The 24470-nt window shown below is 55.1% G+C and overlaps 1 protein-coding gene across 6 annotated transcripts in view; it reads left to right on the forward strand.

The window, feature by feature from the left end:
- SPECC1L (sperm antigen with calponin homology and coiled-coil domains 1 like) overlaps window positions 1-24470 on the forward strand; it is an 85748-nt gene that overhangs the window by 29456 nt on the left and 31822 nt on the right. For 4 of the 6 annotated variants that reach the window (XM_070385750.1, XM_070385754.1, XM_070385751.1 and 1 more), the window contains exons 4-10: window positions 1085-2721; window positions 3680-3887; window positions 14652-14725; window positions 15862-16037; window positions 18629-18792; window positions 20002-20093; window positions 21536-21626. In XM_070385750.1, the coding sequence (XP_070241851.1) occupies window positions 1085-2721; window positions 3680-3887; window positions 14652-14725; window positions 15862-16037; window positions 18629-18792; window positions 20002-20093; window positions 21536-21626 (2442 nt within the window). Of the gene's footprint in view, window positions 1-1084; window positions 2722-3679; window positions 3888-14651; window positions 14726-15861; window positions 16038-18628; window positions 18793-20001; window positions 20094-20217; window positions 21514-21535; window positions 21627-24470 lie in introns of those variants that run through there. The other 2 variants (XM_070385753.1, XM_070385755.1) reach the window with 2 other exon arrangements.

Raw genomic sequence — 24470 nt, forward strand, 5'->3', positions numbered from 1 at the left:
AGTTGTTCGCACAGGTTTGCCTTTAGCAGTTGGTGACACTGGCTTGTTGCATGAAAGTGTCGCCAGGCCTTAGCGGCGATGCTGCGTCGTTTTCTAACACCGATAAAGGCCGAGCGGGTCCTGGTAAGTTGCAGGTTCTGCCGCACGGCCTGCCTGCGTTTGAATCTTGGCTCATCCATGTATTACCTGTGGGACACTGGCAGATGGCGTATCATCTCTTCTTGGGTTTCTTCATCTGTAGAACAGGATGACGGTAATGAAGCCGGTGTAAATTACCGTGTGTGAGCTGCTAATGCGTGTGTGTAATGAGGATACGTGCACGCTGCCTGTTTGAATAATTCCTGTTACTGGTGCTGTTTGCGCGACACTTCCAAGTGGTGCAGCGGCAAAGAAGCTGTCTGCCAGAAACGCAGCTTCCACCCCTGGGTCGGGAAGACCCCCCGAGGAAGGGGAAGTGGCGGCCCCTCCAGTGTTCCTGCCTGGACAGTTCCTCGGGCAGAGGAGCCGGCTGGCCTGCCACCCGTAGGGTCACCGGGGCCGGCCGTGACCGAGCGACGGCACGCACACGTGACGCTCCGTGACGTGAGCGTGTTTGCGCTTTCTGTGATCACAGCTCTTGTGTTTGTTGTGGGCAGCTTAGGGTTTTGTTTGTCCAGAGGCTGCCCCTCCCTCTGGTTGCCCGTGGTCTTCCTCCCTTCCTGCTTCTGCAGGTGGTTTGCTGTGTGGCTGGCTGTCCCTCAGAGCACCTTCCTGCAGCCTCCCCGGACGCTGGGCTCCGGCCACCTGTGGAAACCCACGGCTTGGGATTCAAGTCCACGTGTACTGAGATGCGACTCACAGTCCTTAAAACTGTCCCTTCACAGCATGAAGCCCAGTGTGAAACGTCTTTTTTCATTGATAAATAAAGGGTGATTGATCTTCCTGTTTGGAGGGAGCTGAACTTGACAGTAACCAGACTCTCAGGCAGGGCCAGCGTGACAGTCCCTGTGCAAATCCTTAGATCATTCCTCGTTCCCTTGGGGCATAGCTCTGTGCCTGTCTCTTGCTAATGTTCTGCCTTAAACTCTCTGTCTTAATCATGTAGGCACGAGTTCTTCAACCAAGCGGAGCACTTCCACAGGTAATAAAGAGTCCAGTTCTACTAGAGAAAGATTACGTGAACGTACCCGACTAAACCAGAGCAAAAAACTACCTTCTGCAGGTCAGGGGGCTAATGACGTGGCGTCGGCCAAACGCTCCCGCAGTCGCACGGCTGCGGAATGCGACGTCCGCATGAGCAAGTCCAAGTCGGACAATCAGATCAGTGACAAAGCTGCTCTGGAGGCCAGAGTGAAGGATCTTCTCACCTTGGCCAAAACCAAGGACGTGGAGATTTTACATCTGCGGAGCGAGCTCCGGGACATGCGTGCTCAGCTGGGTATCAGCGAGGACCCCCTCACCGAGGGCGCCGAGAGGTCTGAGGAGAAGGAAGCCAGCATCGTGCACCAGCCAACCGACGTGGAGTCCACCTTGCTGCAGCTGCAGGAGCAGAACGCCGCCATCCGCGAAGAGCTCAACCAGCTGAAGAACGAGAACCGGATGCTGAAGGACCGGCTGAACGCTCTGGGCTTCTCCCTGGAGCAGAGGCTGGACCATTCCGAAAAGCTGTTTGGCTATCAGTCCCTGAGCCCAGAGATCACCCCTGGTAACCAGAGCGACGGCGGCGGGACGCTCACCTCCTCGGTGGAGGGCTCGGCCCCTGGCTCGGTGGAGGATCTGCTGAGCCAGGATGAAAACACGCTCATGGACCATCAGCACAGCAACTCCCTGGACAACCTGGACAGTGAGTGCAGTGAGGTGTACCAGCCCCTCACGTCCAGCGACGACGCCCTGGACGCGCCCTCGTCCTCGGAGTCAGAAGGCCTTCCGAGCGTAGAGCGCTCTCGCAAGGGCAGCAGCGGGAATGCCAGCGAAGTGTCTGTCGCGTGCCTGACGGAGCGGATACACCAGATGGAGGAGAACCAGCACAGCACGAGCGAGGAGCTGCAGGCCACTCTGCAGGAGCTGGCTGACCTGCAGCAGATCACCCAGGAGCTGAACAGCGAGAACGAGCGGCTCGGCGAGGAGAAGGTGATTCTCATGGAGTCCCTGTGTCAGCAGAGCGACAAGCTGGAGCACTTCAGCCGGCAGATTGAGTATTTCCGCTCCCTCCTGGACGAGCATCACATTTCCTATGTCATCGACGAAGACGTGAAAAGCGGGCGCTACATGGAGCTGGAGCAGCGCTACATGGACCTCGCTGAGAACAGCCGCTTTGAACGGGAGCAGCTCCTTGGCGTCCAGCAGCACCTAAGCAACACCCTGAAGATGGCCGAGCAGGACAACAAGGAGGCCCAGGAGCTGATCGGGGCGCTCAAGGAGCGCAGCCACCACATGGAGCGGGCCGTCGAGTCCGAGCAGAAGGGCAAGGCGGCCTTGGCCGCCACCCTGGAGGAGCTCAGAGCCACCCTGGCCAGTGACCAGATCGAGATGAATCGCCTGAAGGCCCAGCTGGAGAACGAGAAGCAGAAGGTGGCGGAGCTGTACTCTATCCATAACTCTGGAGACAAGTCTGACATTCAGGACCTCCTAGAGAGCGTCAGGCTGGACAAGGAGAAAGCAGAGACTCTGGCCAGTAGCCTGCAGGAAGACCTGGCCCACACCCGGAATGATGCCAACCGGCTGCAGGACGCCATCGCAAAGGTACCGTTTCAGTAGATAGAGGGCTCTGGAGCCGCATGGAGTGGCTGTGGCACACGGCACGCTTCCCGAGAGCCGGCAGCCGGGTGGTGTGCCACTAGCTCCTCCTGAGGGGATCTTTTTCTGAGCTGCTTGTCTTGGGCGGGAGTGAAAAGTGTTCTTGTAACGACGTCACTTCCACTCTCACTTCTCCACCGTGGTCCTGCCTGTGAAAGGCTAAAGCTGGGGTCACGCCTGACGGAAGTTGTCCCCAGTTCTGGGGGTGCCCGGGGGAGCGTGTCACGCAGTGTCACAGCACCCTCGCGGCTGTATTGACACAAGGAAAATGGAGAGCCAGAATTGCGGTCTGTGGGGCCAGCAGCGTCTGCCTCCTCTTCTGTGGTGTGGTTTTTCAAGTAGGGTTCTAGGAGTTTGGGTTAAGCTGCTGTGCAGTTTGTATGAGAGTCTGTTCTTAATATGTAAATCTTAATTTTTTAAGGGATGACTTTCAGAGATGCAGTTTAGGAGATATATTTGTTGGTGCGTACATGTTGGGGGCCCCCGTGAACTAATAGTTTGACAGTGTTTGAGGATTTTTGGTTTCTGTTTTTAATTTGATACTGAAACCGTCAGAAAGCAGACATCATTTTTGTGGGAAAGCATGTTAATTGTTGATGAGATGCATGCCTTCAGTCTAAACTTTGGAGAAGGGGAGACTTCCAAAACCTCTTCGTAAGTACTGTAGCGAGATTCAGTACTCGTGCTGTGATGTCAGCGCGAGGTCAGTGGTGTGGCAGCGCGCCGTGCTGAGGCATGTTGTGTGATGTCCGAGGCGCTGGGCGCCCACAGTGGTCACACGGCCCTCCTCACTCTCGCAGAGCAGTGCCCACTTCGCGCCCAGCCCAGGTGGCCTGTGCGTCCGTCCTGGGACTTAGCTCAGAACGGCGCTCCCTTCCTGACCTGCACCATCGGTTTCACGCAGGTGGAAGACGAGTACCGAGCCTTCCAAGGGGAAGCTAAGAAGCAGATAGAGGACCTGAACGTGGCCGTAGAGAAGCTACGCTCAGAGCTGGAAGAAAGAGACACAGAGAGGAGTGACATGAAGGAAACGATCTTTGAGCTTGAGGATGAAGTGGAGCAGCACCGGGCAGTGAAGCTGCACGACAACCTCATCATCTCGGACTTGGAGAGTAAGTGACGCCCCCGACCCGTGGGACCGTGCACGCTCGGGACAGACGGGGCGGGTGGCTCTGCCTGGGCAGGGTGCTGGGGCAGCCGTGCTGTGGCTGGGCAGGCACGTGTGGGCTGGGGCCTCATGGCACCGCCCGTCTCCCGGCCGCTGTTTTGCTCCTGAAGGACTGTTACACAGAAGCATCTCTTTAAAACTGCGTAACTGTGAACAAAGTCATTTCAGTGAGACGTTAGTGGGGCTGTTACCTTTCTAGATCTCAGGAAAAGCCGTTTATCACCAGCATCTAGTGGTTGCAAGTGTAGGGAGACCAAAGCTACTGATATTTAGGCCTGCAGCACAGGTTTTTGTTTATCTGTTTAATTTTCCTCCTTTCCATGAAGATTTTATGGTCAGGTAGATTTGGAATTCGGATTTTGAGTTGCTCTGTTTGCTTTTTTAAAAGATTTTTTAAAACTATTTTGTAGTTATTTCAGACTTATAAAAAAGTTGCAAAAATAGTACAAGCATTTCTGTGTGAAAATTTGCTGAAGAGTGGCAGTTCGCATGAGCCTCTCACAGACTGTGCTACGCTGGAAGCGAGGAAAAGGTACACGGTGGAGCAGTTGGGCAGCACTGTGACAGGCACGCGGCTGTGCCGCGACTCATCTAGTCACAGAGACACGTGTAGGCAGAAGGTGAGGAACGTCGTGCTGGCAGGACTGAGTGGTGTTTCCCCGAAGACGCCGCTGTCGTGAAGCGCCGAGGCCGAGCGGGAGTCCCAGGCTGCAGGAGTGGGGAGGGCCAGCCCCTGCCCCCTTGCCTGCCGGCCCCGGGCTGCCCTCAGGCTGTGGGGACGGGCGTCGGCACAAACGCGTGAGGTGGACAGCCCCGGGTCTGAGTGCTGGTAGGGACCACACACCGCATCGTGCCGGGGTGAGGGGCGTGGCTCGTGTCCCTAAGGAAGGATGAATGCAGGCGGATGGGCAGAGAGCGGAGGCAGCAGAAGCCGGAACACGGCGCTCTGTTAGGTGGGCAGGGCTGAGTAAGAGGCGCGTGGGAGCCAGGTCCTGGTCCTTGTGTCACATCCTGTGTCTTTTGTAACTTTCAAGCTATTTCCAAATGATAGGTTTTAAAAGTTCTTCTGTACTCTTTACCTGGATTCCTTGAATATCAGCAAATTTTAAGTAGTAATGGCTGCTAAGGATGGCCTGGTGGGGATGGGGAGGATGGAGGTAACCTTTCTGGATGCCTTGGTGGTTTTTCAGTCGCCCATTCGTGTCTGACTCTTTGTGACCCCATGGACTGCAGCATGCCAGGCTTCCTTGTCCTTCACCATCTCCCAGAGTTTGCCAAAACTCATGTCCATTGAGTCCGTGATGCCATCCAACCGTCTCATCCTCTGTCGCCCCCTTCTCCTCCTGCCCTCAAACTTTCCCAGCATCAGGGTCTTTTCCAGTAAGTTGGCTCTTCACATCAGGTGGCCAAAATATTGGCGCTTCAGCTTCAGTCCTGCCAGTGACTATCCAGGGTTGATTTCCTTTAGAATTCACTGGTGTGATCGCCTCGCTGTCCAAGCAACTCTCAAGAGTCTTCTCCAGCACCACAGTTCAAAGCCTTAATTCTTTCGCGTTCAGCCTTCCTCGTGGTCCAACTCTCACATGCATAGACGACTACTGGAAAAGCCACAGCTGTGACTGGATGGGCATTCATGGGCAAAGCGCCGTCTCTGGTTTTAATGCTCTGTCTGGCTTTTCATCCGAGGAGCAAGCATCTTTTAATTCATGGCTGCAGTCACCGCCCACAGTAGTTTTGGAGCCCAAGAAAATAAAGTGTCATAAGTCTGTCATGGTTTCATTTTTTTCTCCATCTATTTACCATGAAGTGATGGGACCAGATGCCATGATCTTAGTTTTTTTGAATGTTGAGTTCTAAGTCAGCTTTTTCGTTCTCCTCTTTCACCTTCATTAAAAGCCTCTTTAGTCCTTCTTCACTTTCTGCCATAAGGGTGGTGTCATCTGCATGTCTGAATTTATTGGAATTTCTCCCAGCAATCTTGATTCCAGCTTGTGATTCATCCAACCTGGCATTTCACATGATGTATTCTGCATAGAACTTAAATAAGCAGGGTGACGATACGCAGTCTTCACGACATACTCCTTTCCCAATTTTGAACCAGTCTGTTGTTCCATGTCCGGTTCTAACTGTTGCTTCTTGACCTGCATACAGGTTTCTCAGGAGGCAGGTAAGGTGGTCTGGAATTCCCATCTCTTTAAGAATTTTCCACAGTGTGTTGTGATCCACAGTCAAAAGCTTTAGTGTAGTCAAGGAAGCAGAAGTAGATGTTTATCTGTGATACAACGGATGTTAGCAGTTTGATCTCTGGTTCCTCTCGTATGTCTGTACATCTTGTAAATCCAGCTTGTACATCTGAAAGTTCTCGGTTCAAGTACTAATGAAGACTAGCTCGAAGGATTTTGAGCATTACCTTGCTAGCATGTGAAATGAGCTCAACTGTGTGGCAGTTTGAACATTCTTTGGCCTTTCTTTGGGATTGGAATGAAAATGGACCTTTTCCAGCCTTGGCTAGAGCTGTTGAAATTTCGGGTCATGCTTCTTTGCGGACCGACAGGCAGATGCAACGTGGAGCTGGAGCACCTGTGCCCGTGGGTGCAGGGGTTGGAGGGGGTTGATCTACTCCCAGGAGAGCGGGGGTTGTTTGCATCAGCCCTCAAGGTGTCTGGTGGCGATTCTGAGCTCTGGCTGGTTGACCTGGCATTTGTAGGATGACCTCAGGGCTATTCAGACTATTCCAGAGTGTGAGGGTACTGGAGTGGCTTGTGGGACTGCATTCCTGAGGGACGTGGTGATGCACTTTTTCATCTAAAATTTTAGAAAACTTTTAGTTTAACATTTATGTCCAGTTTGTATTTCATTGTCTGAACTGAGAGAGTTAACTGCATTTACTTCCTAAATACAGATGGTTCTAAAGTTTCAGATTAACTTGGGAGTTCAGTGTCTTCTTTTAGTACAGATAATAGCCTTTTGCCTTGCAAACCTTTTGCTTTGAATGTGGAAAGAGTGACACCTTGTGGTAATTGGGGTGATAGCTAGAAAAATGTTAGAGGTTTCCAGGGACAAAATTTTCCATATCAATGCCAAAATAAACATGACATAAACAGGGTATGGATTTTAAGTATAAAATGGCTGAAAATCCTTAATAAAATCTTTTTGGCCATGTAGTTTCTCTCCCCAATTTTAAAATAATTTTTTATTTTGTATTTGGGTATTGCCAATTATGGAAACAGTAACAGGCTTTATTTTCTTGGGCTCCAAAATCACTGCAGATGGTGACTGCAGCCATGAAATTAAAAGACCCTTGCTTCTTGGGAGGAAAGGTATGACCAACCTGGACAGCATATTAAAAAGCAGAGACATTACTTTGCTGACAGAGGTCCATCTAGTCAAGGCTGTGATTTTTTCCAGTGGTCATTTATGGATGTGAGAGTTGGACCATAAAGAAAGCTGAGTGCTGAAGAATTGATGCTTTTGAACTGTGGTGTTGGAGAAGACTCTTGAGAATCCCTTGGACTGCAAGGAGATCCAACCAGTGAATCCTAAAGGAAATCAACCCTGAATAGTCACTGGAAGGACTGATGCTGAAACTAAAGCTCCAGTACTTTGGCCACCTGATTCGAAGAACTGACTCATTGGAAAAGACCCTGATGCTGAGAAAGATTGAAGGCAGGAGGAGAAGGGGACGACAGAGGATGAGACGGTTGGATGGCATCACTGACTCGATGGGCATGAGTTCGAGCAAGCTCCGGGAGTTGGTGATGGACAGGAAGCCTGGTGTGCTGCAGTCCATGGGGTCGCAAAGAGTGGGGCATGACTAAGCAACTGAAGTGAACTGATAGCTGATTAATGGGCTTCCCTGATGGCTCAGCGGGTGAAGAATCCGCCTTCAATGCAGGAGACACAGGTTCAATCCCTGGGACAGGAAGATCCAGTGGAAATAGGGAATGGCAACCTGCTTCAGTATTCTCGCCTGGGAAATCCCACGGGCAGAAGAGCCTGGTGGGCTGCAGTCCACGGTGTCTCGGGGAGGTGAGCACGACTGAGTGCGAGCACAGAGACAGCGGCTGATCAACAACACTCTGAGGGTCCCAGGCGGACAGCAGGGGACTCGGCCACACGCATGCATGTGTTTCTTCCTGGCCGCGCAGACTGCCACGCTACGTGAGCAGAGCTCCCTGCACCGCATAGGAGGTCCTTGTTGGTTATCCGTTTTAAGTACAGCAGTGTGTACATGTCCAGTTTTTTGAAATAAAAGTTGAAATAGGCAGCCGTACCTGGAGAGCTGGGTGGCCGTTGGCAGCTCCTGCCTGGGTGTGGCGGTCAGTGGCATTTCTGGAGAGCTGGGTGGCCGTTGGCAGCTCCTGCCTGGGTGTGGCGGTCAGTGGCATTGCGCAGCGTTTGCCTTCTGAGTGTGTGTTTAGCTGGACCGGTTGGCAGTGAGCTGTGGACACTGACCTCCGGAATGTGTCAGCACATCTCCTGTAACCACAGTGCAGGGTCACAGTTAGCAAAGCTAGGCGTGAGCTCTTAGCATCGTCGAACACCCCACGTGCAGATTTTCCTAGCTGACCCTAGAATTCCTTTATAATTGTTTGATAGGATCCAGGATCCAGACACATTTCATGTAATTTCTGTTATAGCTACATAATCTGATAGGAGTTAGTTTTTTCCTCAAGAATTCTAGCCTTTGGGATGCATGCTAAGTCAGCACTTGATTTAGGGGCGTCCAGGAAAGGGAATGCTGCTAACTGGGAGATGAGGGGTTTTTCCTGTGGAATGAAAGCATCCCCGTGGTCAGTGTTAGAGCCTGTTTAATCACCCTCCTCCAAGGAAATCCTGCACCCATTAGGAGTCGCTGATCATTCACCCCAGCGTGGTTCTGACTTTGGTATTAATAGACAAGATTTCAAAACAGCTTTTGTGAATGTACTCAGGACGTGGAGGAAAGCGTACTCGTCATGATGAACAAATAGTAAATCCCCAGAGGTAAAAACTGTTAAAAAGGAACCTAGTAGGTGTTCTGGAACCGAAACATTAAGACAGCAAATACAGGAAGTTACTGAGCCATTTAAACTGCACGTCAGAGACGTGGAAGACCCACTGGCCTCGGGCGTCAATCCGCAGACATCACCCAGGGTCTGCACGGCCCCCAGAGCTTGGCGCCGGCGCCGTGCAGACCTGGAGGGCGTGCCGGCCTGGCCTGGCCTGCGGTGTCCTGGCCGCACCGGGACATCACATCTGAGCCGGGAAGGTCTGAGTAGCAGCTCTCCCAGTAAATACTCTTTAAGACTTCCAGCTCAGGACGATGGCACCTCTTTTCCCTCCCACAGTCCTAGGGACACGGCGGGAGAGACATTATAAAAATACTCTGAACAGTAGAGCAAAGAGAAAACGGGAAGGGTCCTGTCCGCAGGCCAAGAGTTCTAAGCAGTCTCTGGAAGACTTCATGTATCTATAAAGCCGATGGAGTTGGCCGTGGGTATCAGCGGGAATAGAGAGGTCTGCGGCCTAGAGAGCTTTGCACCTCTCAGTAGTGATGTCCCCACCGTGCCCTGGGGCTGAGGGCACCATCCTCCCTGTGGGGTCTGAGGCCGAGGGATCAGGCGCTGGGGTCCTTACACGCCCTCCTCTGCTGGGCACCGGCTCTGCTGCTGGCCCGACGCTGCCCCTGGGCTCGTCTCTGTCTAAGGAAGGTGGGACTCTGGGCCCGGGGGCCCCCAGCACCACACCCTCCGTACTGTGCCAGGATAACTGCCGGCTGCTGTGTTGTCTTGAAAAGGAGACCACACAGAGGGCAGGGCAGCTCGGCCCCACAGTGAAATGGGCGCGCGCCTGTCGCCTCCGCAGAAACCACCTTTTCCCTCCTGTTCATCCAGAGTGTGTCCCCCCACCCCCAGCAGAGGCTCCTGTCGTCAGCAGAGCCTTCTTTAGCCAGTGGTCCGTCCAGAAGCGTGCAGGAGTCTCTGATGCGAATCATTCTTTGTAAGTAAGAGAGACCAGCCAGGACTTACTAGACGTTTTAATACCTTTCTTGTTGCTTTGTCAAGTCCGACTCTCTGCGACCCCATAGACTGTAGCCCGCCAGGCTCCTCCATCCACGGGATTTCCCAGCAAGAGTGCTCGAGCAGGTTGCCATTTGCTTCTCCAGGGGATCTTCCCGATCCAGGGATCGAACCTCTGTTTCCTGCATTGACAGGCAGATTCTTTACTGCTGAGCCACCAGGAAAGCACCTTTTAACATCTTAGAAGAGCTTAGAGGAGAATAGCAGAAAGAAACAGCTCAACAGAGCCTCCAAAACAAAGCTGCTAACGTGCCGAGCGAAACACAGCTGACTGGTATCAAGAACAGTGGTGCCAGCCAGACCTCAGGTCCAGCTTGACCGCGACCTCACCTCCCACTCCCTGTCTGCGTAGCCCTGAGCCCTGCACACTTACAGCTGCGTTCTGCCCTCTGCAGTTCCTGAGGTTCAGGCCAGCTAGGGCCTGGCATCCTGATACATGGAAGTTGATGACCGTGGTGATCATGGGCGGCTCGAGACGAGAGAACGGGCAGGAGCAAGAGGAGGAAAGCTGTGTCCTGCTGTGATGAGACGACCTGGAAGGCACGGTGCTGGGGAGCCTTCGTGGAGAAGACTCATGTTGACTGTGAATGATTAAAACTTTCAGTGAAGTATCAGAATTATTAATAAATGGCATTGGGAGAAGTATTTGTAACATATATCAAATATGTAGAGAGGTTCAGTAAGACTAGACTAACCCGTTAGCTAAATGATGCGTGTGAATAAGTAAGTCCGAAAAAGATACAGGAAGATGCTTGACTTCTGAAAAAGGCAGTGAAACAAGACAAGATGGGGGTTTGAGGAATTTAAGAGCTAACATGTAAGGGAGGAGCAAAGGGTCCCTTCTGGAGCACTGATCAGAATTCTTAGGAGGATAACAGTGCCACAGCAACCTGCTTGCAGAAACCTGCTCTTCAGAGAACCCTTAAGGCTTGCAGCTGTACGCACAGATGTGGACGCTCCCGAGTTGCAGGTCACCAGAGACCAGGAAACGACCTATATTTTCAACAGTCGAGGTCCAGTTAGAAGCCCGTGGGCTCGGTGCGTCCCTGCCTCGCTGCTCTTTCACCAGCCGGGGTGGGCACGCCCGGTCGGCGTGCGCAGGCCAGAGAAGCGTGTGCGTGAAAGAAAGCACGCGCCAGAGGATGAGCCGGGGGTGTTACCTGCGATGAAGACCACGGCGGTTTCACTACAGCGTCACACTCGGACTGTAGCCAGCCGTAGTGGCGTTCCTGAAGAAACACCAATCTCCGTGTATCCCATCCCGTGGAGTCTGTAACTTGGTGACTTCTCAGAAAGAATTCTGTACTCTAGAGCGAGTGGTTGGCCTGTCCCTGCTGAGTTTCAGGTGGTCCTTCAGTGCCTGTCCTCTCTCTGGGGATGAGTCCTCAGGTAACGCCTGAGACCCGGAGGCGCTCGTGGTGCTTATGAGACATGCTGGAGCCGTGCTGACTCTTTGTTAATGGGAGGTTGCTGAGGCGAATCACGATATTTCCAGTTGATGGAGTATGATTCTGGCCATCAGAACGCTGCTGCGGGTCCATACTTATTGGTAAAGGTGTCCAGTATCTACTGACTAGTGGGAGAGCTTATAAAGCAGTAGAAATAGTATAATTTTTTTTTCTTGTAAACATGTATTACTTTTAGAATCAAGGGGTAAAAGTTATAGCCACATTTTGGGGGGAGGGATAAAAATGAGTAAAATAAAAAGCAGTAGGGACTTCCCTGGCAGCCCGCTGGATTAAACCTGCACACTTCAAGGCAGGGGACGCGGGTTCAGCCCCTGGGTGGGGGGTTAGAATCCTGCATGCTGTGAGGCGTGGCCACACATAGAAAACGAAGACAAAAGTAGTGAATGGTTTATTCTAAACTCACGCGTATCCTCCTCCTGCATCGGGGCTCTGTTTTGGGGGTACAGCTGTGGCCTGGTGGCTGGCTGCCCGCCGCCCCGCCCACCCTGAGGGGTGCAGCTTTAGCTGACAGGTTCCCGGGTCCTTCCTGCCTCTGAAAACGGTGCCTGACGGCCGTTGGCAACACCAGCCAGGTACAGGGCCGGCTGAGCACTGGGCATCTTCTGGCATCAGAGGGAAGGGGAGCTTGCGGGGACTTTGCTCCCTTCACACCACAGGGGTCGTGGGGGGTCCCATAGCGAGGCTGCTGACCACAGCGCCCGCAGGGGGACAGGCTCGTGGCCGGAAGTGGCGCAGAGGCCCAGCTGATGGTTCTGGTTTGTCGGTGGTGGGAAGGTTGTGAAGCCCACTGTTAGATGGGCAGGCTGGTGCCCGGGATTGCTCAGAGCAAGGTGGGCCCAGTGGCAGCGACAGGAGAGAGACGCGCCGGTTCCCAGAGCGGAAGCCTTGGAGAGGGAGGGCGGCGCGCTTCTGCTCTTTGAGAGACGGTGGTGGTGCGTGCGAGATGGAGGCAGTAGATGGCAGCGTCTCTCCCACTCAGGCTGTGAGGCGGAAGCTGTGTCAAGGCCCGGGTGACCGAGGCCCACGCTGCCCCGTGTGACAGGCCGCTGCCCAGCCTCCTCACCGCGCGGGCTGGGCCGCCGGCGCCCGTGTTTCCAGGGAGGAAAGCCGGTTGTCACTTTTCCTGCTTCTGTGAAGCGTAAATAATAGAGTTCCCTGGAGACTCCTGAGGTCCTTTATTCCGCCTGAATATGTCCACTGGCCGTCAGCGCCCTTCTGTTTAAGTGGGGACGCGACCACAGCGGGCTCGCGGTGCTGAGGGTAAGGGGTGTCCTCTGAGAGCCACGGTCCCGTGAGTCCTGTGGCCGTGAACGTCGAGGCTGCTACAGAGGAGAGGGTGAGAGCAGAAGAAGGGCGCCTGGGGTCTTACGGTGAGCCTGAGACGGCCACGTGGCTTACGTGTCGCCTGAGGGTCAGGGCAGTAAGACCGGCAGTCGCGCGCCTCGTGTGTGTCCCCTTACACGACAGGCCGCCTGCCGCCAGCAGGGAGGGAAAGCAGTTTTCAGCAGAGGAGAGATACACACTTTTGTCTTGCTTGTTTTAACTGTAAAACATCTTTTGCGCATAAGTGTAGTATAAAGGATAGGTGTGTGACCTCTAGTGTTTTCCACGCTAGGCATGTTACAGCGTCTGTCCTTGTTCCTTGCCCGTGTCTGCTGATAACCACCAAGACCCCGATTTCATCCACACGTAGGTCAGACAGAGCCCAGTTCCCTCTGGTTCCAGAGTCATCCTCGCCTGTGGTGCTGGACTTGCCCGCTCGCCTGTGTCCCCTCTTTGCCCTGACCAAATGGGATGGCCCGTGTGGCCCCTAAGTTCCAGGTGAAGTGAGGTCCGAAGCAGCTGTGTAGAGCCAGACTGTTAAAATTTAATCCTTTGCAATGAAAACACCCTCTTTTCTGTCTCTGAAAGGGTAGGAACTACACCCATTTTTCCTTTCCTTATATCTCAGGCACCTTGTGCAAAAATTTAACACAAAAGCAGGTACTTATGGGCAGTTTCTTGAATTACTGAGTGAAAGTAATTAACTTTTTATTTTATAAAAAGCTGACTTTTTGGAATAGTAGACAATGATGTCCCTGTGCCTGCCTGGCCCTGGGCCTTGGCGTGCCTGCGTGCTCCTCTGCAGCCCTGCTCTGTCCTCTCTGGGCCGTGGCGTGCCTGCATGCTCCTCTGCGGCCCTGCTCTGTCCCGCGTGGCCCTGGGCCGTGGCGTGCCTGCGTGCTCCTCTGCAGCCCTGCTCTGTCCTCTCTGGGCCGTGGCGTGCCTGCATGCTCCTCTGCGGCCCTGCTCTGTCCCGCGTGGCCCTGGGCCGTGGCGTGCCTGCGTGCTCCTCTGCAGCCCTGCTCTGTCCTGCCTGGCCCTGGGCCGTGGCGTGCCTGCGCGCTCCTCTGCGGCCCTGCTCTGTCCCGCGTGGCCCTGGGCCGTGGCGTGCCTGCATGCTCCTCTGCGGCCCTGCTCTGTCCTGCCTGGGCCGTGGCGTCCCTGCGTGGTCCTCTGCGGCCCTGCTCTGTCCCGCCTGGCCCTGGGCCGTGGTGCGCCTGTGCGCTCTTCTGCTCTGTCCAGAGCGGCCTTTGCACGTTCGCGGCACTCGTCAGGTGCTCATGGTGCAGGACACTGTTTGAGGGAAATTCACGTTATGCAGGAAATAATTTGAGGAGTATTGGTTTACTTAATCCTTTGTGAAAAGACTTTTCTATAGAATTAAATAGCAGGTCCCCAAGTTATTAAATAATTAGGTTTGTAAAAACTTTAGTAAAGTCACGACTTTTCTGGAATTTGTTCCAGTGTGCAGAGTTAGGTTACGCTTGTGAAAACGGGTTAATAACCCTTTTGATTACAGCCCCCGTTTTAATTGCAGTCAGCGTTGTTTTGATTGGTTCTGAGCCAGCAGCGTGTGCGTTTCCAACAATTGATTTAACTTAGCTTTTTGTTTCAGAATTAGGACGCTGCGGAAGGAAGTCATCCAGAAGTCGCAGTTTAAATTTGATTTTTTCCTTACAGAGTCATGCTGGTTTATACTTGGATTGGAATTCCTTTTCAAGTTTTGTATTAAAAATAGAATGTCTTTAGGTAGGATGACTTTTTGAATAGCATATTTAAGTATCCCCTCCCTTTCTATTTTTCCTTTTAAACGTGGTTTAAGAATAAATAGTTAAACTTTTGTGGTCTTTTCAGATACGGTTAAAAAACTCCAGGACCAAAAACATGACATGGAAAGAGAAATCAAGACCCTGCACAGGCGACTGCGGGTAGGAACGCGCGCACACCGTCCCGTCGGGAAGCGCGGCGCCCCGAAAGCTGCGCCCGCCGCCTGCGCGCAGCCACGGAGGGGCCGTGACCCAGAGCCGCCGGGCTGCGGGCGGGGCGGGGCGCCCCTCAGAGAGGGGCTGGCGCCGGGTTTGACGAGCGGCACTTGGGGAGCAGGGGTTATATCCCGGGAAGAAACGTCATGAGCCCTTGATGAGGAAGGGTCCCAAGCTAAGCTGCCTTCTGTGGGCTTTCTGTCTTCTGTGGATGTGATCTGTCTGCGGCGGCAGTTACGCTCTGACGCAGACGGCGGGGGAAGCTGGTCTCGAGGTTTGGGTTGACCCTGCGGTGCGGAAGACCTGGGTTCAATTCCTGGGTCGGGAAGTTCCCCTGGAGAAGGGAATGGCAACCCACTCCAGTGCCCTTGCCTGGAGAAGCCCACGGACAGAGGAGCCTGGCGGGCCACACGAGTCGGACGTGACTTGGCGCCTTCTTTCTTTCTTTCTCTCCGTTGCTCGGGCTGTGAGGGGTGCTGGGCGCTGCCCCTGGGGTTGGTGGCCGTGGCTCCGGGGGCGCCTGCGTCCTCCCCGCTGTGGGAGGCCACCCAGCGGACAGTCCTGAGCTCCTCCTCCTGTGTGTTTTGTCTGCTGAGATTGAATTTAGTGTTTTCCTTCTGCTTCCTCTTCCTTCTGATTTTTTTTCCTGTTGGTTTTTGATGTCAGGATGTATATAGATTTTCACTGTAAGATCTTTTAGTGTAGTTTACAGACCATGTATCTACCTGCTTGAGCTCTTCACAGGCATATTTTGGATGATATGTTTATTTTCACAAGACTAACTTTGAAGCTTGCCACAGGGAAGGGCGGCCTGACCTGATCATGCTTACTGAGCAGTCCATGTGCTTGCTGCCTCAGGAAGCAGGTCAGCTGGCCGCTTTTCCTCACCAGGAACACCGCTCACTAAAAGTAGTTACGTAACCTGTTAGAAATAGGTAACAGCAGTTCTCTGGGATTTAAAGGAAATCAGTCATCACTTGAGATAGTGCATTACAGCAGTCTAATCATAAGCACATTTTATTGTTTTAAAGTACGTCTTCATTGCTCTCTTTTGGAAATAAAAACGTAGTTTTTTAACGCAGGAGGAATCAGCAGAATGGCGGCAGTTCCAGGCTGATCTGCAGACCGCGGTGGTCATCGCTAATGACATCAAGTCTGAAGCCCAAGAGGAGATTGGTGACCTGAAGCGCCGCTTACATGAAGCTCAAGAGAAAAACGAGAAGCTCACGAAAGAATTGGAGGAAATAAAGTCACGCAAGTAAGAGTCGGGAAGCCAGCTGTGCCCCTCAGTTTCCACAGGGAACTCATGAGTCCTGGTTCTGTGATGCGGCTTTTCGGGGAGACTGTGTCCTGACGCTGCTGTGACTGAGTGTGGCTCCAGTGGACGTGACCCAAGTCCGGGCTTGTTCCCGGGCTCCCAGGAGCCCGTCAGTCTTTGAGTAGCCCTGTGAGGTAGCACGGGCTCCGTGGCCTTCCCGAGCTGTCGTCAGCGTCCACAGTCCCCGACTCTGGAGGGGCTGGAGTGGCCACCGCACCTGGTCCATTGCGGTTCCCGCCTGTCCTCTGCCCCCGTCCCACCCCCTTGCTCTTCCCTGGGCTGTCGTCGTCACGGAGGGTGCAGACCCTGGAGACAGACAGACTTGGCCCCGTGCAGCTCTGCTGCTGCTGGTCTTGGGGGTCTCGGTCAGACCTCAGTTTGCCCGTCTCTGCAGTGGACACAGTGCTGCTTCCGTCACAGAGTCGTGGGGCTGAAATGAGATGCCCGGATGCCGCTCACGGCCATGGCCGGTGTCCGTCAGCGGGTGTCTCAGAGACTCGAGTGAAGAACGCAGGCCGATTTCTCTCTGCTGCTCACTTGAAGAGTGTCTTGTGCTCATAACCCTGGAGTTTCTCCCATGTAACATAGACATTTTTGGAATCCTGTGAAAAGTCTTAGATGATGCACCCCAAGTTCCTAGGGAGACTGTCTGTGAGGGGAGAGACTGGTTTTTGAGGGTTTTTTTTTTAATTAAGTATAAGTGAAGTGAAGTGAAAGTTGCTGAGTCATTTCCGACTCTTTGCGACCCCATGAACTATACAGTCCTTGGAATTCCCCAAGCCAGAATATTGGAGTGGGTAACCTTTCCCTTTTCCAGGGGATCTTCCCAACCCAGGAATCCAACTGAGGTCTCCTGCATTGCAGGAGGATTCTTTACCAGCTGATTCACCAGGGAATCCCCAAGTATCTCTCTCTAAGTATCAGAGTTGGAGGTTATTATTAATAATGTGATTGTTCATTACGTTGAACAATTCTTAAATAGCCGTAGGGAAAAAATTTAGAAAGATATTTAACAGGCCAACTTGATAAAGCTGTGGACTTTCATCGTTGCCCAGGTCCAGCAGATGGCCTGGTGGAAAGTCACGGTGAACTGTCTTTCTTTGGCATCTTTGCTAAGCAGAACATGCAGTGAGTGGGGCGGTCCCTGCTGCTTTACTCGTACACACCCTCCTCCTTGAGGCTCGGGCTTTGTATAGGAGCGCGGACGCGCGGCGTGCCCCCCGCACTGTGCTGCCTCTTGCCGTCGAGGAGGAGACGGGCGTGAGTGCTGGGGGACCCGGACCGTGGCTCCCGGCTATGCTGCGTCCCAGCCACTCGCGTCTGCACAGTGCGGTTTCCCTTCCAGTCCTTGGTGCGACAGCGAGTTCCCCATCCCGCGTCTCCGTCCTTGAGGTCCAGGTGCGAGCCGTGTTGCCACGCACCGGTGTTGGGGGGGCTGGCGGAGAGCCCCGCGTGTCTTCATGGCGTGAAAATGCTTACTTGAGAATGACTGACTCGAGCGGTTGGTATTCAGACTCTGGTGCTTGGTGGGTATTTCTTGAAAATGATTAAAGGAGCCGGTCACTTCAAGGAAACAGCTGACAGTGTGTGGCACCAGTGATGAGACGTGGGCTTCTAAGTAAATGTGAGGATTTTGGGAAACTCGTATCTGCCACTGCAAGCTCAGCAGCTCCCCATAACGGGTTTCCCAATGAGATCACTAGTGATACTAACAAGAGACTTTAAAGATAAATTGTTTAGTGACAGGCATCAGCGTTTGGGGAATACGTGTAACTCTGTGAGCTGTTATTTCTGTATGACCAGTGCAGTATCACTAAAATACTTTTCCCTTTTCCAACTACATACCCACGAGGCTGCTTTTTTTTTCTCATATCACAGTAGACTGAATACAGGAGGAATGAGAGTCCGGCCGTCGTCTCAGCCGAGGCCTTGAGGAGGTGCAGGAATGTGGGGACCCTGCTCTTCTTCTGTTTGTGCTGTTAAGTGATAAGCTGTGTCGGTCTTTGTGACCCGTGGACTGTAGCCCCCAGGCTCCTCAAGTACTGGAATGGTTGCTGTTTCCTCCTCCAAAGGATCTTTCGGACCCGGGGTCTCTTGCATCTCCTGCATTGCATGCAGATTCTTACTCCTGAGCCACCGGGGAAGCCTGAACGGCACATTGGATAGAGCCAGACTTGCCCTCCTGGGGCAGGACAGGCCTTCCCAGCAGCCCAGACGCCGGCCCCCCTGTTCTGAGTCAGGGTCTTCAGCCAGGCCACCTCCCCTCTCACTGCTAATTGATTACCAGTGTCCTCACCTACACTTAACACAGATGGGAATGGAAACCGATGGTTACTTAATCTAGTTAGAATAAGCTGATGTAAAAATTTTAATATCAAATCTAATAAGATTATCAGACCAGGTGATTTACTCAGCTCAAGTGATACGATTGTTTTTTAGCTTATACTTTCTAATGCTTCTCAGCTGGGAAAGGGAAATGTGTGTTTTCTAGAGCATGTTCAGAAATGCCCTGACTCGGATGTTGTTTTCAGGCAGGAGGAGGAGCGTGGCCGGGTGTATAACTACATGAATGCTGTGGAGAGAGACCTGGCGGCCCTGAGGCAGGGCATGGGGCTGAGCAGAAGGTCCTCCACGTCCTCGGAGCCGACGCCCACCGTGAAGACCCTCATCAAGTCCTTCGACAGCGCATCTCAAGGTAGCTCACGTGCCGTGCCGGCGATGGCGCACTCACGCACACGTGCTCTCTGGGCTGGCTGGCGTGCCGCACCGTCCTGCTCTGAGTCTCATCGCACTCCAGGCAATGTCAGGGCATCAGTCTTCCTGTAAGGAGAGTTTTAACAGGAGGTTTGGGGTCTGTTCGGCCACAGAGATCTCGGTGTCAGGCTCGGGCTGACCCCACGTGGGGGTCAGCTGTCTCCTCTGAGCCGGGCAGCCTCCAGGTGTGGACTTGGGGCCCGCTCGTCCTCCGAGCCCCTCGGGCGCGTGTGCTCAGGTGCTGCCTGACCCCGACACCCGGCATCTCCAGATGTCGTCTCTCGTCCAGAAGCAGACCTGGCCCCTCAGCTGCCGTCTCTCCCTGTGAAGGCAGCGCCATGCCGCCCAGTTACCAGGCCAGGAGTTTCGGAGCCTCCCTCCTGCTCACCCGGCGTCAGTCCGTCATCAAGCCCTCTTACCCAGCCCCTCGCACACACCTGCTCTGCCCTCTCGTCTCTGGGAGCGCAGTTGGCGGCTAGCTCAGGCCACCATCCACTGCCGTTCGGTGGCCCCTTTTTTTTTGTAATACAGATTTTTTCCTGTTTTTGGCCACACGGCACACAGGATCTTAGTTCCCCAACTAGACACTGAACCTGGGTCCCGGCAGTGGAAGCACAGAGCCCTAGCCGCCGGCCCCAGGGGCTTCCGGAAGCCTCCTTCTGAGCAGTTCATTCCAGAGAGGGAGGTTGACATGCGAGCGGCTATTATACACTGTGCGTCAAACGCACCGCCTGTGGAAGTCCACGTGAGGGGACGTGCTGAGCCCCACAGGGGCGGGGAGGAAAGCTGCTTTGAGCCCGGCTCCCCTTCATGTAACATGCCCAGAATGTCCACCACATGCCCAGCCTCTCACCTGATGCAGCCACAGAGGCTCTGCTGAGGTTTTTCATGTGGAGTCCTCGGTTTGTGGAGTACTTAACCATGTAATTAAACGGCAAGAGTGATGTGACCGGCACAGCTGGGCCTGGAAGTCAGCACCGCTTGTCTAGGGAGCAGACTGTCCCCCTGGCGGCAGGGCTGCTGGGGCTGAGGCGGTGGGGCGGCAGCTGTTCCCGGGGAGCCCTCGTGCTGGCTGGGCGGCGCTCCTGGGGGGTGTTTGAAGCTTCCGCCCCGTCATGGCCTCGCTCACCGTGCGTTTGCTGTCTTCCAGTGCCCAGCCCTGCCGCGGCAGCGATGCCCCGGACGCCTCTGAGCCCAAGCCCTATGAAGACGCCCCCTGCGGCCGCCGTCTCCCCCATGCAGGTGCGTGCCTGTGGCTTTGTGTTTGCGCCTGCGTAGGAAGCGCCACGCTCTCCGTTTGGAAGGAGGGCAGCAGAAGCACCGTGTTCTATCTGTAGGGAGCTTTTTCTTGCCCTCTATTCATCAGGTTTTTTAAAGGCGTGAAGATATAAACGAAAGCAAGTAAAGGCATTAAGACGTGATAGGCGTCAAATCCGGTGGACTTGCTCTAAGTGGCTGTCAGCTGAGGCCTAACGTTCACGATGTCAGCTTGTAAACTTCTGTAAAGATAAGTTAAAAAATCTCATCTCTCCACCTTGGAAAACAAACCAGTAATTATTAATTGAAGCCCCAGTCAGTAGCATTTCAGCACTTGTATAATGTCCCAGCACACACTCCTCAAGCCTGATTGTGCACGAAGGTCGTGTGGAGTTTTACACACGTAGACCCCAGGCCTCCTCCCACTGAACAGGTGTCCGGGAATGGGGCCCGAGATGAGCAGTGGTGGTTCTTCAGGCCTCGCTAAGGCCGTGAGGGGTCTGGGCTTGGTGGCCCTGCGCCATGGGCAGCTGGGAGGCCGGACCAGGGGTTGGAGGCCGTTCTGTTCAGACGTCATTGGACAGGTGGCGTGGGGCTGAGATCTGTGGTTGGGACACGGGCTGAGCCCTGCTGCGGGCCAGGCTGCTCTCCGTGGCGACCAGGGAGGAGGCACCCACACGGAGCAGGGAGGCTGCCTCTGGGGAGGCCAGGAGGGAGCACGAGGGCTAGGGTGGGGTTGCCCAGGGCCGAGAGCCTCATGGACAGGCCGCAGCCCGCAGGGCTCCCCCAGGCCCCGGCCGAGGGCGTCCACTCGCGCGGCACAGGGTGGGCCCAGCCGGCCGGGTGGGGGCTGCTCTGCAGGGAAGAGCAGCTCCCGGGGCTCCTCAGGGTTTGCGCGGGGCAGGGTTTGTCTGCCTCTGGTCCTCTGCCCACTGTGGGAAGTCCTCTCTGAATCCTTGGAGTGTTCATTAGGGCCCTCAAGGGCCGCACCACGAAGTGGAGCTAAACAGCCCTGCCCTAAACGACCTTAGAAGCAAAGGGCCAAGGAGATCCCTCAGTCACGGGGCAGCGGGCTGTGAGCTGCCCCCGCGATCCTGGCCGCTCTGCCCCGCTCGCGTGTCGTCTGCCCCTCCCGGGGGGGCTGGGCTCAGTGACTTCGCTTCTGATGAGCAGAGTGAGGCAGGGTGATAAGCAGGGAGAGAACCCGGTCCTGTCTGGGGGACTCCTCTCTCTGTCTCCTCCGTGGTCCTGTGGAAATGGATGGTTTCATGCGGTTTGTGTGGAAACTTGAAAGACTTTGAATATCCCAGGCCTCTGGGAGGGGGCTGGTGGGGGAGGAGGCAAGTTTGGGGGGCGTCCCCTCCGTGATGCCAGCACTTGAGTGACCACGACAGGGCCGTCTGACACCCTTTGTCCTGTGGTTTCAGAGACATTCCATCAGTGGACCGATCTCCACGTCCAAACCCCTGACAGCCCTCTCAGATAAGAGACCAAACTACGGGGAGATCCCTGTGCAAGGTACGGCTCGCGCACTGCGCTTCACTTCTGTTGTTGACTTTCATCTGACTCTCTTCATTTGTTCTTGGCGCTGTTTCCGCCACCCTGTTATACGTCTGTGTCACGGGTTTACTAAGAACGTGCCCTGGTTACAGACCAGGGAGTAGTTACTAGCGGACGTTGGAATGCGACGCTCCTGGTGTCACCGTGGGCAGCAGCAGTCCGCTCACTGCCAGGCCCTGTTCTCAGCACTCCGTGGGGCGTGTGCCGTTAGCCCCACTCTATAAGTACCTACAATGAGGCTTCAAGCAGCTGAATGTCTCAGGAACACAGGTTCACGTAGCCACTGAGCGGTGGAGCCGGGCAGCCTGGCTCCAGAGCCCGCTCCCCTGGCCCCTGTGCTCCAGGGCACTTGTGAGAGAGGGGACTGAGAGCCGGGCCCCGGGCAGTGCCATCAGCACGGGCTCTTCATGGCGCCCGCGTCGGGGGTCGGGTCCCTCTCCTCCCCGCTGCCTCCGTCGGGTGGGGCTAAAGTGCTGTGGGGGCGTGCGGGGCGGGGCGGCCGTGGAGACACTTGGCGGGCCCCGCCGGCCCCCGACCTCCTGGGCCCGCACAGCTGTGGGGCGGGGGCAGTGGGGCCCAGGGCAGGCTGCTGCCGCCTCCACTTCACCCGCCGGGGGGACCTGGGGTCTCCCCTCCGCCCGGAAGGGCCTCCCGCCCAGGGAAGGCACGTGGCGGTTTAAAGGGCCCCCTCCTGGCCCCGCGGGGGGGTCCGGGATCGTGCGTGTGCTCACAGGTCCCGGGCTGACTCTTGATGCTGCTTCCTGGTGAGAGTCGGGGTCATGGGCACACCTCGCTCAGGGCCTCCTCTTCCTCAGGCTCACGCCCCTGCGGTCAGCCTCGCCCCTCCCCGTCCCTGAGCAGCCGTGCTCCACGTGGCGGTGGCTGCGAGCGCACTCGGTAGTGCTGAGCGCCGCCCCGGACACTGCCTGGTTCCTTCACGCTGATTCCGCGTGTGCCCGGCTCCTCGCTTGGCCCTTCTCCGGGGCCCGTGTGGGGTGCTTAGGGCCCGTCTCCTGTGTGTGATCACTCTGTAACTGCGTCCGAGGGGCCTTCTCCAGGGCCTGTGCGGGGTGCTTAGGGCCCCGCTCCTGTGTGTGGTCGCTCTGTAACTGCGTCCGAGGGGCCTTCTCCAGGGCCTGTGCGGGGTGCTTAGGGCCCCGCTCCTGTGTGTGGTCGCTCTGTAACTGCGTCCGAGGGGCCTTCTCCAGGGCCTGTGAGGGGTGCTTAGGGCCCCGCTCCTGTGTGTGGTCGCTCTGTAAGTGCGTCCGAGGGGCCTCCTCCAGGGCCTGTGAGGGGTGCTTAGGGCCCCGCTCCTGTGTGTGATCACTCTGTAACTGCGTCCGAGGGCCCTTCTCCGGGGCCCGTGCGGGGTGCTTAGGGCCCCGCTCCTGTGTGTGGTTGCTCTGTAAGTGCGTCCGAGGGGCCTGTCCCCTTCGAGGCTGCCATACCGACTCACCTTGATGGGCTCACAGCAGCACGAGGTTTATGGGGAAGCCGTGCTGGCACCAGCAGCGTTTATCAAACTTACCTGTTGATGCGCTTTACCCGGATCCCTCGATAGAATGTGGACCCCTGGGCCTCACGTCGGGTGTGTGGCGTGGAAAGGGAAGGGGCGTGGACACTCTTTTCACGAGCACCGCCAGTGGCTCCTAGGAACGGAGCAGCTTGGGGAACTGGGCAGAGATTGCCGTTGAGTGTCCCTGTGACCCTGGTTCTGTTGGGGGAAAATGGGAGTATCAGGTCTGTGGGCTACTGAGACACAGACTAGTGTGGTGAGTGTCTCGGGGCTTTTTCTGGCCGCCTCTGTTTGTCTCCTGGTAACGGTCGGGTGACGACGCCACCGCGCACGCGGGTCTGCGGTCCCGCTGCGAGAGCCGCCTCACCCTCCACGTCTGCCTGCTCTGACGCCTTTACTGGGCTTGCTTGAAACTGCAAATACAGAGAGCAGGAAACGCCTCTGGGTGACTTCTTACCGGAGACTTTGTTGATAGTGTAGCCTTTTATCTTAAACACTCAGTAGGGAAAGCAACCACTTACAAAACCAAGAGCCAGCAGCTGAGTCTCGGTCCTCAGAAGCCATCGTGGCCCTCCAGGCCGCCTGAGCGGGAGGCCTGAGCGCCGCTGCGCCGCGTCCCCTGTCCCGGCGTGGCCCAGGCGGCACAGTCTGCACTTACAGGGTGAAGAGCCCAGAAACTCGGAGGCGCTGCCTCCGTCTCCTGCGCGATAGTGGGTAATTTGCTGGTTTCTCCAGTGAGTGTGTTATAAAAGATGTAGCTTTTTTGGTCTTTTCTTCGTCATGCTTGTATGTCAGGCACAGGAAGGTGTTTCACACCAGAGACCTTGGTGTAAGTGGACTTCTGTTGGTATGGTTGGCAGTTGAATTCGGTGGTCTGGGTCGTAACAGCTGGGCCTTTGTAGACCGCGTGTGAGCTCGTGTTTGTAGCCTGAGCAGGCACGTGGGTCCAGGTAATTGGGAGGGTCTTTACTGCCCCCTCGCACAGTGATCTTTAAGGCCCATGGTCAGGCGGAGACCTTGGTTGGTCCTGCAGATGGTTGGGGAGCTGGGGTTGCCCAGGGTCAGCGTGGCCTGAGGGTCGTGTTGGTGTCATCAGATCAGACGTCCAAGAAAGCGGACCGGTCCACGGATAGTCACCTTCTGCAAGGAGACGTGCTGTGATCGTCCCACTGAGTTGTGTTATTTGTGGACAGAGATGTAAACCTTTTAAAAAATTCAGTATTTTGGAAAAACTGATTTATGATAAAGGGTACGTGTGACAAGTGTCATATGAAGTTCAGAGGTTT

This window comes from Bos mutus, chromosome 17 (genome assembly GCF_027580195.1).
Source record: "Bos mutus isolate GX-2022 chromosome 17, NWIPB_WYAK_1.1, whole genome shotgun sequence".
In the NCBI taxonomy this organism is placed as follows: Eukaryota; Metazoa; Chordata; class Mammalia; order Artiodactyla; family Bovidae; genus Bos; species Bos mutus.